The sequence below is a fragment of the Crocuta crocuta genome, unplaced genomic scaffold (assembly GCF_008692635.1).
Source record: "Crocuta crocuta isolate KB4526 unplaced genomic scaffold, BGI_CrCroc_1.0 scaffold503, whole genome shotgun sequence".
In the NCBI taxonomy this organism is placed as follows: domain Eukaryota; kingdom Metazoa; phylum Chordata; class Mammalia; order Carnivora; family Hyaenidae; genus Crocuta; species Crocuta crocuta.
The window spans coordinates 776,514-791,600 of NW_027527143.1; the positions used below are offsets into that span (position 1 = coordinate 776,514).

The window sequence follows — 15,087 nt, forward strand, 5'->3', positions numbered from 1 at the left end:
ATAAATTATGAATGATTTAATTACAGCCTGAGAAACTCTAACAGAGAAAAAAAGAAAAATTATTTGGTGTTAAACGCCAACATGATCCCTTAGGAATTACTTATTGATTCCTACCTGTTTGAGTTGACTGATTTTTCCTCAAATAGGAAAAACTTTCATTAGAATAATGAACATTTATCTAAACTGCAGTGTAGCAAGGACTTATTCATCTCCTGTCTTGGGGGACCTGAGTTGCTCAGTCACTTAAGCTTTCGACTCTTGGTTTCGGCTCAGGTCACGATGTCACGGTTCGTGGGATCTGCGCTGATAGCTCGGGATTCTTTCTCTCCCTCTCTCTCTATCTCTCTCTCTCTCTGCCTCTCCCCTGCTCGTGCCCACGCACTCTCTCTCTCTCTCTCAAAATACATAAATAAACATTTTAAAAAAGCTCTGTCTTAAATAAAATATTATTGCACAGGGAAGAGTAATTAAAATTTTCACCTCCAATTATTCCACCCACAGGACTAAATTCTTAGTTCTCTTCTTCCCAAAATATTCAGTGTAAAACAACATTCAGCCCAGACCATAACTAATTATAAGAGCTGTCTGGATATTTTAAAGTTGTAAAAAAGGAATAACAACTGATATGCTCTATTTATTTCCAGGGCTCTGACTAATATCAACTGATAAAATAAGAATTCGTCACTGGTTAATATTTACTGAACACCCACAACATGTTTGATACTAAGACAGGTGCAAAGATGATAAAAATCAAAAATGGCTCATTCTACTAAACATAAAGTTCAGGAGATAAAAGAACAAAAAGATCCTTCAAAAAACTTGTCTTATTATTATGCATTTCTCCAGCCACGTTAAGCGACTAAAAGCTGTAGCAACTCAACTCCACATTATGCTTGAAATCTTTTTCAACTTTTAGTAAAACAAGTGTCAAATTTAGAACTCTCAAGCAGATGAGGCTGCTGCTGCTGCTGCTGCTTTTTTTTTTTTTTTTAAACCTGTAACCATGTCTTTCAGTGGGAGACTAGAGGACAGAGTTGAGCTAAGAGAACTGCGGACTTCAGCTGCCTCGCTGCTCCCGGCTGAGGCACAAGGTGAATCCGAATCCAGTGGCTGGAGGGCGCTGCAACTGCTCATTAGACACAGGCTTCCTTGCAAACAGCGAGTGTCCTTTCACTGCTCTCATGCCGCCTAACATCCTCTACTTGCTCTTTACGGAAAAACACACACAAACTACTCAAAGTCTGTACCCTTCACTAGACAAAGGTAAACTGTGAATGAATTCTCTCATTAACCAGTGATAGGTATCACATACAGCCAGGAAAATATGAAAGAATGGTTGAGATCATAAGCCTTTGGAATAACGCCTTGAGACTTTTATCACATTTAAAATAGCGGCTCTTCAGGGGCACCTGGGTGGCTTAGTCGGTTAAGCATCCGACTTTCGCTTAGGTCATGATCTCGCGGTTCGTGAGTTCGAGCCCCGCGTCGGGCTCTGTGCTGACTGCCAGCTCAGAGCCTGGAGCCTGTTTCAGTCTGTGAATCCCTCTCTCTCTGACCCTCCCCTGCTCATGCTGTCTCTCTCTCTCCTGGAAATAAATAAAACATTAAAAAAAAAATTAAAAAAAAAAATAGCGGCTCTTCAGGCTTACTGGATCCTTAATAAAATTTATTAAAAATGAACACAATCATTTGGAAAACACACGTATTTCACATCAAAGCAAGTGCATGTTGTTTTTAACATACTCATTTTAATAAATTTGTGTTACTATTCCAAAACCAAAGATGATTTTTTGGACAGAATTTTAAAGGAATAAATTTACTCTCTGAGAGAGAATTCACATACCACAAAATTCACATGGGAAGAATAAAATTCATTGTTTTTTAGTGTATTCACGAGACTTTGGAGCCATCAGTACCACCTACTTCTAGAAGTTTCATCGCTCCCTAAAGAAAGCCCATGCTCATTATAGACAGTCCCCATTCTACCCTCCTCTTGGTCCCTGGAAACCACCAATGTATTTTCTGTCTCTATGAATTTGCTTATTCTAAATATTTCATAGAAGCAGACTTATATAATGCTTTTCATTTTTTTTTTTAAATTTTTTTTAATGTTTTATTTATTTCTGAGAGACAGAGAGACAGCATGAGCAGGGGAAGGGCAGAGAGGGAGGGAGACACAGAATCTGAAGCAAACTACAGGCTCTGAGCTAGCTGTCAGCACAGAGCCCGACGCAGGTCTTGAACCCGCAAACCGTGAGATCATGACCTGAACCGAAGTCGGTCACTTAACCGACTGAACCACCCAGGCGCCCCAATGCTTCTCATTTTGTATCTGACACAATGTTTTCAAGGTTTATATTGTAGCATATATCAGAATATTCCATTGTATGGATATTTCAATTCTAGAATATCCTCAACATTCTTCCTCTTATATAATATTCTTAGATTTCACTTAAATCATGGGACATTTTGTTGTAAGGCATAGTAATCACCTGTGTCTTCACCTACCCTCTCTTTATCCCTTTGAAGCCTGGGGCCAGATCGTGACACAAGCACAGCAGAGTGAAGACTGCATCACCGAACAACACCAGAATGGAGCTGATTAAAGAGGGAACGGACAAGAGCCTAGGATGACATTACTCCTCAGTCCTGCATCACAGGCAGATGGCCAGTAAGGGTGCCCGGGAGCCTCACTCTCAGAAGGGCCCTGTGCTTCAGGGCTTAATGCTCAGTGGTTACCTTATTGAAATTCTAATTTTATTGATTTTTATTTACTTATTTTTGAGAGAGAGAGAGAGAGAATACACACACGAGCGAGAGAGAGACAAAGGAAGAGAGAATCTTAAGCAGGTCCCATGACCATGAGATCATGATATCACCTGACATCAAGATTCAGATGCTTAACCAACTGAGCCACCCAGATGCCCCTGAAATTCTAATTTTATCTTTGAATTTGCATTCTGTTAATGAAGAGTGATGGGACTTATGTGCTGGGGTTCAGAGCTCTTGCCTGGTCTGTCTACCACCACCTCATTGGGAGGGGTTCTTGGCTCCCTGCTTCCCTGACACCTGGTGCGTGGGCCCTGAGCTCTGCCCTCTCTGGTCCTCCCCACCCCCACCTAGTGACTGGCATGAGCACAGGAAGAATGGGGGGTCAGGCGTGCACCCCCTGGTGCCTCAGGGTGGAGCCCAGCAGCACCATCAGGATCCTGGGCTGGCGGTGCTGAGGTGTATTCTCTAGCAGATGACTCAGTGGAGGTGGGAGCTAAGGGAGAGCCTTTGGCCTCTGCCCATCTGGTTACCAAGCACTTCCTGGAGCGGAGGCTGCATACCCTTGGAGGTCATATGTCCACCAGGAGGTGAATGGTGGGCCCACTGGAAGCACAAATGCCCGAGAAGGGGTGTATTCCACGTTTGACAGAGCAGGTCCTTAAATAGCAAATAAAAACCACCATGACAGGTAAAGGTACCACAGGAGGAAAATGTTTTATATTTTAGTATTTCTTTCTTCCTTTTTGAACAAGGGGTCCCATAGCTTCACTTTGCACTGAGGTCTGCAAATTATATAGCTGGCGCTACTAGTTATTCATAGAGATTGCTAGTATTAGAAATCTAGAGCACCTCTCATAGCTATTCTACACTGTTCCTTTTTATAAAAACTTAACCTTTTTGAAAAGTAGTACTTTCACAAGGCTCAGACAAAGGTTTCAAAATGTTTATGTGCAGCAAAAAAAAAGAAAAAAGAAAAGAAAAAAGACTCAAAGGTCTCTTTCCCACCCTGTTCCATTTCCTCTGTGTTTAAACTATGCTTACTGTATCTTTTCCAGAGTTTCTATATGCAAATACACTATATGCATATGCACACTTATACATATGCATACATGTATAATTTCCCCCATTTTACAAAAAAGTCGACATATGTGCAAGCACCTTGGTGTTTTTTTCACTTAACGATCTATCAGCTTGTTATTGACCCTGAGTCAAACTGCACTGCAACTGATATAGAAGAAAAAATAAGTAGGGCACCTAGGTAATTCAGTCGGTTAAGTTTCTGACTCTTGATCTGGGCTCAGGTCATGATCTCAGTTTGTGAGTTCGAGCCCCACATCAGACTCTACGCTGACAGTATGGAGCCTGTTTGGGATTCTCTCCCCCTCTCTCTCTGCCCCTCCCCTACTCTCTCTCTGTAAAAAGCAGTATGCTTGAGAAACTCGTGTTGAATGAATTAATTGGCTCATTTAAAAAAAAAAGACAAAAGATTTCATCAGCCATTCAACAAAGGATCCTGCGCCAATTGCATATCCACATACAAAACAATGTCCTTCCTTATGTCCTACCCAAAATTAACTCAAAATGGATTACAAACCTAAAAGTAAGAGCTAACACTATAAAACTGAGAAGAAACCAAAGTATTAAATCCCCATGATCTTGCAATAGGCAAAGCCATCACATAGGTGACATCAAGAGCACAAGCAAAAAGAGAAAAGCAACACATAAAGTGGACTTGATCAAAATTAAAAATGTGCATGCTTCAAAGGAAGACACCATCAAGAAAGTGAAGACAATCCGTAGAGAGGAAATATGTACAATCAAATATCTGAAAAGAGACTTGTGTGTAGAATATATAAAGAATTCTTACAACTCAATAAAGCCGAATAACCCAATTTAAAAAATGGGCAAAGGATCTTGGGGCGCCTGGTTGGTTCAGTCAGTTAGGAGTCCAACTCTTGGTTTCAGCTCAGGTCATGATGTTATGGTTCATGAGTTCAAGCCCCACTTCGGGCTCTGGGCTGACAGTGCAGAGCCTGCGTGGATTTTCTCTCTGCCCCTCCTCTGTGCACATGTACACACATGCTGCATGTTTTCTCTCTCAAAATAAATAAACTTAAAAAATTAAAATTAAAAATGGGCAAAGGATCTGGATAGATATTTCTCCAAAGAAGATACACAAATGACCAGCAAGTCCATGAAAGATACTCACCATGACTCACCATTAGAGAAATGCAAATCAAAACCTCAAGGAGGTAACCACTAGGATGGCTATCATCAAATAGATACCCAATAACAACTGTGAGCAAAGAAACGGAAAAATCAGAACCCTCGCCCACTGCTGCCAGGCATGTAAAATATGTAAAATATGCTCTGGACAGGTCAGTAGTTCCTCAAAATGTCAAACTCAGAGTTACCATGTGACCTAGCAATTATACTCACATAACCATTATAAAGGAAAACATATCCATACAAAAACCTGGATGTAGGGGCGCCTGGGTGGCTCAGTCAGTTAGGCGTCTGACTCTTGATTTCAGCTCAGGTCATGATCTTACGGTTGACGGGTTGGAGCCCCGCATCAGGCTCCATACTGAGAGCACGGAGCCTGTGTGGGATTCTCTCTCTCCCTCTCTGCCTCTCCCCTGCTCAGGTGTGTGTGCGCGCTCGCTCTCTCAAAATAAGTAATAAACTTAAAAAAAAAACCTGGATGTGAATGTGCATGGCAGCATTATTCATAATATACAAAAACTGGAAACAACTCAAATGACCATCAGCTGACAAATGGATAAACAAAATGCAGCCTATCCATACAATGAAATACTATTCAGCAATAGAAAGAAATGATTTTTCAAAAAATTAAACACATGCTCCAGCAATTCCACTTCTGAGCATACTCCCAAAATAAATGAAAGCATGACACTCAAACAAATATATTTGTATACTCATGTTCACAGTGGCATTATTCACCACACCCTCAAGTGGAAGCAACCCAAAACTCCACTGATGGACGACTGAATAAACAAAATGGTATATACATGCAATGGAATATTATTCAGCCTTAAAAAGGAAGTTCTGACATATGCAACAGCATAGTGAATCTTGAGGGCATTATCCTAAGTAAAATATGCCAATTACAGAAGGATATATATTGTATGATTCTTTCCTGTACAAGGTACCTACAGTAGTCAAACTCCTAGAAAAAGTAGAACTGGAGTAGCCAGGGGCAGTGGAGGTTGGGGAGAGTAGGGAGTTAAGTGTTTACTGGGTACAGATTTTCAGCTGGAGCAGATGAGACAGTGCTGGAGGTAGATGGTGGAGATGGCTGCACAACAAAGTGAATATACTTAATGCCACAGAACTGTGCCCTTAAAAATGGTTAGAATGGTAAATTTCATATTAGGCATATTTTACTTCAATCAGTCAATCAATCAAAGCTATGTTCTTACCAATGGGGGTCCTCCCAAGAAAATGGTACCCTGCCTGCGCACAATGACGTTTTCATCAGCCATTGCAGGCACATAAGCGCCACCTGCCGTACAGGAGCCCATGACCACCGCTATCTGGAATTCAAGCAGACAAGAAGCCCATGAGGTACAGCTCACACAGTTAATTATAGTCTCTAGATCTATGGTCCCATAAATGTTGCAGTACCAGAAGATGTTACTAGCTGGCCTGTGTATTTCATTTTAAAAACGGTCCTCTGAATGTTTGGAATAGTTTCTTAACTACTTCTATCAAAGCGTTCTGAAGGGTTTAGGTCACATTTTTTATAAAACTTATGTTTTTGTAACATAAACCTAACTTATGTAAACATAAGTCTGTCTCTGTGAGAAAGAAGACTGGCCATTTAGACCATTAGCCTGATCGACTGATTGAGAGGAGAAACTCCACAAGCCACCCAAAGATCAGCAATGCTGTGTTGAAATGCATAATAAATCTTCTCAACAACTACCACTTACCTCCCAGGAATACTGAAATAATTCTCCAAGTGAGTTTTAATACTGCGTGTTACAATACAGCACATTGTAAATATAAAACTAATGTTAGCATCACAGTTGAAAATTTTATTCAAAAGAAAGTCAATTGTATGGAACCTGGGTGATGTGTATGTGAGTATTCACAGTATTATTTTCTCTACTTTTGTGGGTGTTTAAAATTTTCCATAATAAAGCTTTAAAAAAATTCTTGCTTAGAGATTAATAAGACACAAAGAATAAATATGGGTTTGGCTGATTATGCCTAAGTAGGAATAAATAATACCAGAGAAAATTTTACAAAGTATGTAATGGCTATTTTCTTAAATTACCATATGAAAGCAGTTTTTGCTACTAATACCAATATCCATTCCATTAGTTTTCTTACAGTCATACAAATACCCATTGTGAAATGAAAATGTACACTAGTATCAATCCAAAGATGCAAGGCAGCACAAGTTAACATTTTTCCATCTAAAGAGTAGTCACAATACTCTGGTTCCTCTTCAGATCGCATAAATCTTTCGCCTTTTACTAGAGTAGTCACAAAAACCATTTTCCCCTATTTCACATATGTTATTAAAAATGGCTGCAACACTGCACTGCCAACATATTACAAGAGTTTATCATGCGTTCAGTTTGCTTATCAATCACACAGAAGTTAGTCTCAAAGTAATAGAAAAGTTCTTGCACAAGGAAAGGAGCGCCAGAAACCTTCACTGTGACACTGTTCATGAAAGTAGCAAATAAGCAACACATCCATCAACACAGCATTTGAACGGATAAACAAACTGTCAATAAGTAAGTTCTTTAAAAATCTTAGGGGAAGAAAAACAAACAAATGTTAACACTTTATAAATCCATGTGGAGGGTACATGAGTGTTCCATTTTGTTATTGTACTATTCTCTGTTCTTTCTGCATTTTTGAAATATTTTATGGGCTTTTCTTTAAGGTTCTATCAGGAATAATGGATATGATTTCACCTTATCAACCTGTTCTCTGTACAAGAACAGCAGATACAAACTATTTCAGTACCAAAAAAAAATAAAAGTCAAGGAAGTAGAGAACCATCACAGTGAAGGAAAAATCTAAAAAGGGACAAATTTCAAAAGACCTAAAGAACTAAACAGGCATAGCAGGGTTCTGTCGAAACAAACTGAAAGCAAAAGGAAGGAATAGCAACTGTCAGCAAATATTCACAGAGACGGGCGCCTGGGTGGCTTAGTTGGTTAAGCGTCCGACTTTCGCTTAGGTCATGATCTCGCGGTTTGTGGGTTCGAGCCCCGCGTCGGGCTCTGTGCTGACTGCCAGCTCAGAGCCTGGAGCCTATTTCAGAGTCTGTGTTTCCCTCTCTCTCTGACCCTCCCCTGCTCACGCTGTCTCTCTCTCTGTCTCCTAGAAATAAATAAAAATATTTATTAAAAAAAATATTCATAGAGACAAAGATGGAAGGTGGGGTAGGTGGTGAACAAGGAAAGAAGAATCTGTTTGGTCAAAAGGTAGTAAGACAAAAATGAGGGAAATGGGGCCTGAATGTCATTATGCCATCTCGGGGAGAAAAGACCTACCTATTTGGTAGAAAAGTTTAACAAGTGAATTGCTAGTAAGTTATTAGTGCATCTATGCTAGGGAATTCTACCATATTCCTAAGGGCACTTCAGATGCGTTTTTTCCCAAAGCACTTCCAAAGCCAAGGAAAGCAACAATCCACTTCTCCAACATGAACTGATAATGGCCTCAACGATCCCTGACTCTTGGTATCCACGTCCTGTATAATCTCATCCCCTCAGTGTGTGGCAGATCTGGTAACATGCTTCTAATACATAGATTATAACAACTGTCACTCTTCTGATCAAGTTATGAGAGACTGTGTCTTCCATCTTGTTGGCCTCCTCCCTTGCCCATTTGCCTGTTTGCTCTAATGCAGCCAGCTGACATGAGGGGACTTACTCTATACAGATGCCCACTCGGGAAGGAAACTAGAGATGCTTCTGGCCAACCACTCGCAGGGAATTGAGTGAGACCTGCAGAAAACTGAATCACGCCAACAACCACGTGAGCAAGCCGGGGCGATTTTCCTAGTGCAAGCTGCAGAGGACTGCAGCTACGTGAGACCCAGACCTAGGGGACCCGGCTCAGCTGTGCTCAGACTCCTGCCCCACAGCAACTGCGAGGTAAAAAATGGTGCTTTCAACTACCAAGTTTTGGGGTAATTTGTTCTGCAGCAATAGATAACTAATACAGTTTGATCAAAAACCATCTACTTTAAGTAACTACAACTGAAGCATATCTGAAGCCCTGGGATGGTCTTTGTCTAGAAGTACTTTGCTGTTGGGGTGCCTGGGTGGCGCACTTGGTTAAGCATCTGACTTCACCTCAGGTGATGATCTCACAGTCCATGAGTTCGAGCCCCGCGTTGGGCTCTGTGCTGACAGCTCAGAGCCTGGAGCCTGCTTCAGATTCTGTCTCCCTCTCTCTCTGCCCTTCACCCACTCATGCTCTGTCTCTGCCTCTCAAACATGAATAAACATCAAAAAAAAAAAAAAGAAAGAAAGAAATACTTTGTTGTTGCTGCCCTTCAGCATATCTATCTATAAACCATTCCCCTATTACAGAGATGGGAGACAGACTATAAACAGAACAATGAACCACCCCAGAGAGTAAGGAGAAACAAAAGACACGGGTAAACCTTGAGAACATTATGCTAAATTAAAGAAGCCACTTATTATATGATCCCTTTCAAATGAAATGGATAATAAGCAAATCCATAGAGAAAGATGAATGATTGCCAGGGGCTGGAGAGACCAGAAAGAAATGGGGAGTGACTGTTAATGGATATGGCATTTCCTTCCAGAGTGATGCAAATGTTCTAAAATTGCCTCAACTTGGGGAATATCCTAAAAACCACTGAGCTGTACATATTAAACGGGCGAATTGTACGGTATGTGAATTAAGATCTTAATAAAGCTATTACAAAATTTAAAAAATAAGAGCTGGAATTATTAATTCTATAAGAATCAAAATTCTCAAATTTTTCATCAATAAGAAACAGGGTAGGGGCATCTGGGTGGCTCAGTCAGTTAAGTGTCCCACTCTTGGTTGCAGCTCAGGTCATGATCTCATGGTTCGTGGGTTCAAGTGCTGACAGTGTGAAGACTGATTGGGATTCTCTCTCTTTCACTCTCTTTCTCTCTGTTCCTCCCCTGCTCACACGCTCTCTTTTTCTTTCAAAGTAAACAAATGTTAAAAAAAAAAAAAAAGAAACAGGCAATGCTAGTCCCATGTAGCTCACAGACACTAAACTTAGTATTTCTAAAGCAAATTCTGATAATAGAAAAATTAAATAAAAGGCCCTAGATTGCAGAAGTCACCACTGTCACAGAGTCTCCTCATCTTGTCATTTAATTATCAGCCATGCACTTACTTGCAACACAGGGGAATATCCACCAAAAAGAGCCCTGCCACTGCGTCTGCTCCTTCTTCTCACCAAGCACAGGAATCCCAGGGCCAAACAGCTCCAATGGCTTTCCCTGTCCCAAAGCATCTGTATGTGCTACAACAAAGATCTCACACTGACCATGCTGGATGAATGATGTGGAATCCCAGGAAGAAAATTCTGCTGCTTTGTCTACTAAGAAGACATTAAAAGGACATAAGTAAGATGCATGAGCATAACCTGATGTGAGCACACTCAGGGTATAGATGTGGCTTGCTTTGGGGGCACAACACATGCACCAAATCAGGGGAGACAGGACAGTGATTCTCATGTGCATCAGAACACAGGACATCCTCCAAGACCTCTGATGAGAGGCTACAGTCCACCCAGGCACCCATGAGGTGGGCTTCCTGCAATGTGGACAAGCCAAGAGTTCCCTCCTACAGGGTGAGGAGGTCCATGGGCACTCAAGAATTGAATCATTGAATCAAGAGCAAGAAAGCAGCAAGAAGGCTAAGAAGGAGGTGTAATGAGTGGAACACGGCCTGCCATCAATGCCACAGAAGGCACAGGCAGAAATTTTGAGAAAAAGGAAATGACATGTGGGGCACCTGGGTGGCTTAGTTGGTTAAGCGTTTGACTCCTGCTGTCAGCTCAGGTCTTGATCTCAGGATTGTGAGTTCAAGCCCCACGTTGGGCTCTGTGCTGGGCCTGAAGCCTACTTAAAAAAATAAAAAACAAGGCGCCTGGGTGGCTCAATTGGTAAAGCATCCAACTCTTGACTTTGGCTCAGGTCATGATCTCATGGTTCGTGAGTTCGAGCCCCATAACGGGGTCTACACTGAAAACAGAGCCTGTTTAGGATTCTCTCTCTCTCTGCCCCTCCCCCACTTGCGTTTTCTCTCTCTCTCTCTCCACCCCCCCGAAATAAACTTAAAAAAATAGAAATTAAGTACATAAAATAAATAAAAAAGTAAAAATTCTTTTAAAAAAGGAAAAGAGAAGGGGCACCTGGATGGCTCAGTCAGTTAAGCGTCCGACTTTGGCTCAGGTCATGATCTCACAGTTCATGGGTTTGAGCCCCACATCAGGCTCTGTGCTGACAGCTAGCTCAGAGCCTGGAGCCTGCTTCAGATTCTGTGTCTCTCCCTCTCTCTGCCCCTCCCCTGCTCACTCTCTATCTCTGTCTCTCAAAATAAAATAAAGACATAAAAAATTAAAAAAAAAAAAGGAAATGAGATTCTACAAAACAAAAGTAAGAGTCTGCAAAAACTTCAGACAAAATTTCATTACCTGCCAGGTCTTGCCTAAACAAATAGAGACTGGTTCTCACTGCACCAAAACCAAATTACATACTATAGGTCAGCAGCCTGCCCTACAGAAAGGGTCACTGAGAGAGAGTCACAAGGTTTTATACCTAATTCTGAAAAGCTGTGTGAACTCCAGACCTCTATCCTTCCACTGAGAAATTGCAGAAGGCTATCCAGTTCAAAGGTACACGGTGATAAATGTAATATAACTGAGAGGGGGGAAAAGTTTCAAGTGCTTGATGGAAAAGCCATTAAAAATATAATGTTTTTAAATCTCTCATCTCACTTCTTGTTCAATTCCAAGTAAATGTGGAAAGCAAATACTGCCTGTATCACATTGTTTTTTTCCTCTACCTACACAGCCTCCATTAAAAGAATAAAAGCCATGGGGCGCCAGAGTGGCTCAACTGGTTAAGTGTCCGGCTTTGGCTCAGGTCATGATCTCAAAGTTTGGAGTTCAATCCCCACATCGGGCTCTGTGCTGACAGCTGAGAGCCTGGAGCCTGCTTCAGATATTGTGTCTCCCCCTCTCTCTGCCACTCCCCAGCTCATGCTCTCTATCTGTCTCAAAAATAAATAAAACATTTAAAAAAAATTTTTTTTAAAGCCAAAAAATTCACAATCAGTTCAATAGCTGTCCAAAATTTAAGATCCTTCTCAATTATTCTGACTGACCACACCACTGATTCTGGAGTACTCATGCTTATCTGTGCTAAATAGACAGGCTGAAATGTGCACAGATATAAAAAGTTCACCTTACCAAGAATATCCTACTTCTTCCTTTTTATCAGCCTCAAAGCAATCAGCATGATTTCATTCCCCTGCCAAGTCCTATTTGACTTCATGGACAAGCTGAAATGCATTACTGAAATAACAGACAGCTCTTCGGGCACCTGGGTGGCTCAGTCAATTAAGCGTCTGACTTCAGCTCAGGTCATGATCTCATGGCTCGTGGGTTCAAGCCCCACATCAGGCTCTATACTGACAGCTCAGAGCCTGGAGCCTGCTTCGGTTTCTATGTCTCCCTCTCTCTTGCCCCTACCCCACTTACGTGCGCTCTCTCTCCCTCTCTCAAAAATAAACATTAAAAAATAATGGGCAGCTCTTTTTGCCCATGGGTCCTATCCATGTGGTTTAATAAAACCACCTTTTCTGAATGGAAAAAAGAAAGAGAGAGAGATACAGTGCCTTCCTAAGTTCCTCAAAACAATTACCATGACCTGAAGCAAAGAAAAAGGAAAATAAATTTAAAAAATAATAAGCTAAGCCAAGAGGGTGGAAGTGGGGGCAGGGATGGAGAGACGGAAGCAGGAACACCTGAAATAATTTTAAGTACATCTCCAAAACAAGAATAAAGAGGCAGGGATGCTAAAGAAACACAAGGGAAAGGCCTAAGGAGCTGTGCCTCCACATGGCCAGACGAATAATGCCTGTTTCAGAAGAAACACACCGTTAGCCACAGTGGAAACACTTTGTTCCCGGTGCACTAAAGGGTTACAGTGAAACAGGACGAGAGGTAATGCAGCAGGGCAAAGATCCAGCTACACCAGACGACCACTCATTTTTAAATTATTTTAAATTATTATTTTTAGACAGAGAGCGTGTGCACAGGGGAGAGAGGCAGAGGGAGAGAGAGATCATCTTAAGCAGGCTCCACGCTTACCGTGGAGCCAAACGCAGGACTTGATCCCACGACCCTGGGATCACGACAAGAGCCAAAATCAAGAGTCGGACACTCAACCCACTGAGTCACCCAGGTGCCCTGTCTACTAATTTTAAAAATTAATGGTGATGTGAGACCTAAAAAAAACAAAGATCCCACCTCTGAAGAGAATTATAAGCCTCACCCTTCAAAAGCCAGCAACATGGAGTCATGATCCAGAAAATAATGGAAGCATGTTTCCAAGGTCATTAAGACATCAGGCATGGATTTGAAGAAAGCCCAGGAAAGGTATCCTCAGGACGTGAGACTCCAAGCAAGACCACTGGACACCAGTATGCCAAGTTTTTAAACTTCAAAAGCAAAAAAAAAAGGGTTCCAAAACATACCAGAAAGGAGGGAAAGATGAAACAGAAGAGAATATAGATGTGCATAGGTGCCTTATGTAACTGCTTTTTTCCCCAACAGCAAAAGCAAAAATTTTAAACCTTCCAGGTGCTAGGAATCTGTTCACATTTTTACCACTGCAAAGATACAGGGAATAACAGAGATATGACTGTCAAGAGATATACATCTTAGAACTAAGTGGATTAAGTGGATTTACAACGGGCAAGATTAATAACGTTAAATAAAAACCAACGCTGGGGGGGAAAGAAGGAACTCAACAAGTAAAGAAGCTAGTGCTCCCTATCAAAATGCACACGTAACATGACTGGAGTTACAAGTGACTGCTTTATGTAATAAAGTATATGAATAAAATCTTTAAAAAAATAAAGCATAAAAACTTGTCTTTATCAGTCCATCTAAGCCAAGTCTTAAGTAAATAAAACATACATTAAAATATAAAAACTAGTACTCAGTACATCAGACATCACTTGAACAGTTACATAAAGAGTTTCACTCTTTTTTTTTTCACATTTATTTATTTTTGAGAGACAGAGACAGAGCATGAGCAGGAGAGGGACAGAGAAGAGGGAGACACAGAATGTAAAGCAGATTCAATGGGTGTGAGGTGTCAGCACAGAGCCCGATGCGGGGCTTGAACCCAAGAACCATGAGATCATGACTTTAACTAAAGTTAGGACATCTAACCAAGTGAGCCACCCAGGCGCCCCAAAAGTTTCACTTTTTTAATAAATATTGACTAAAAGTACCTTCTCAGAGAAATATGTGAGGATATAAAGATTTATCTGATACTGTCTCTTATCTCAAGAGGCTTAGAGTCTAGTGAGGGGAAATTAGTCAGAATTTATCTAGATAAAAGGAATAAACACCATTATTAAGGTATGGCTCAAAGGGAAGCCTTCCTGCAAAAGACGGCATCTGAGATGCCCTGGGAAAATGGGCTGGAGCCCCAGACTGCAAGGAATGGGGAAGAGAGGGCCCAGCAGGGACCTGAGCAGTCATGAAAGACCAAGGGGCATATGAAGAAGAGCAAGTGGTCCAGACTGACAGCACTTTACACTAAGCAAAAGGGCTAGAACAGAAGGTCGGAGCTAGATCACAAGGGGTCTTATGTATCGGGCTAGTAAGTCTGAAGTCCGTTTTGTAGAAATTATGGTTTCGAGCCAGGGAACCAGATGAAGAGTAATGCTGCAGTAGCATGTACCGTGGACAGAAAAGGGAAGACTAGGTAGTCAGGAACTCTAGGCAGGTGAGGCTAGTGCCACGTTGTAACTGGCAACACAGGCCTGAACCACCCACGGTGATGTCAGCAGGAATGGAGCAGAGAGCGCCAATCCAAAGATAAAAATCAACAGGGATTTGTCAAAGGTTTATTACGTGTTGATTAGCTGTGCAGCACCAGAGGAGATCCTGGAGATCCAAAAATGAGAAAGATATATATAGACAGATTTATATAACTAAAAATATATACACATATATGTATATATACATGTGTGTCTATCTATATGTGTGTATATATACATATTTGTGTA

The 15,087-nt window shown here is 41.3% G+C and overlaps 1 protein-coding gene across 1 annotated transcript in view; it reads right to left on the bottom strand.

Moving 5' to 3' along the window:
* MCCC2 (methylcrotonyl-CoA carboxylase subunit 2) overlaps positions 1-15,087 on the bottom strand; it is a 65,725-nt gene that overhangs the window by 22,466 nt on the left and 28,172 nt on the right. The window contains exon 7 of the mRNA XM_077760148.1: positions 6,216-6,329. Coding sequence (XP_077616274.1) covers positions 6,216-6,329 — 114 coding nt within the window. The remainder of the gene's footprint in view (positions 1-6,215; positions 6,330-15,087) is intronic.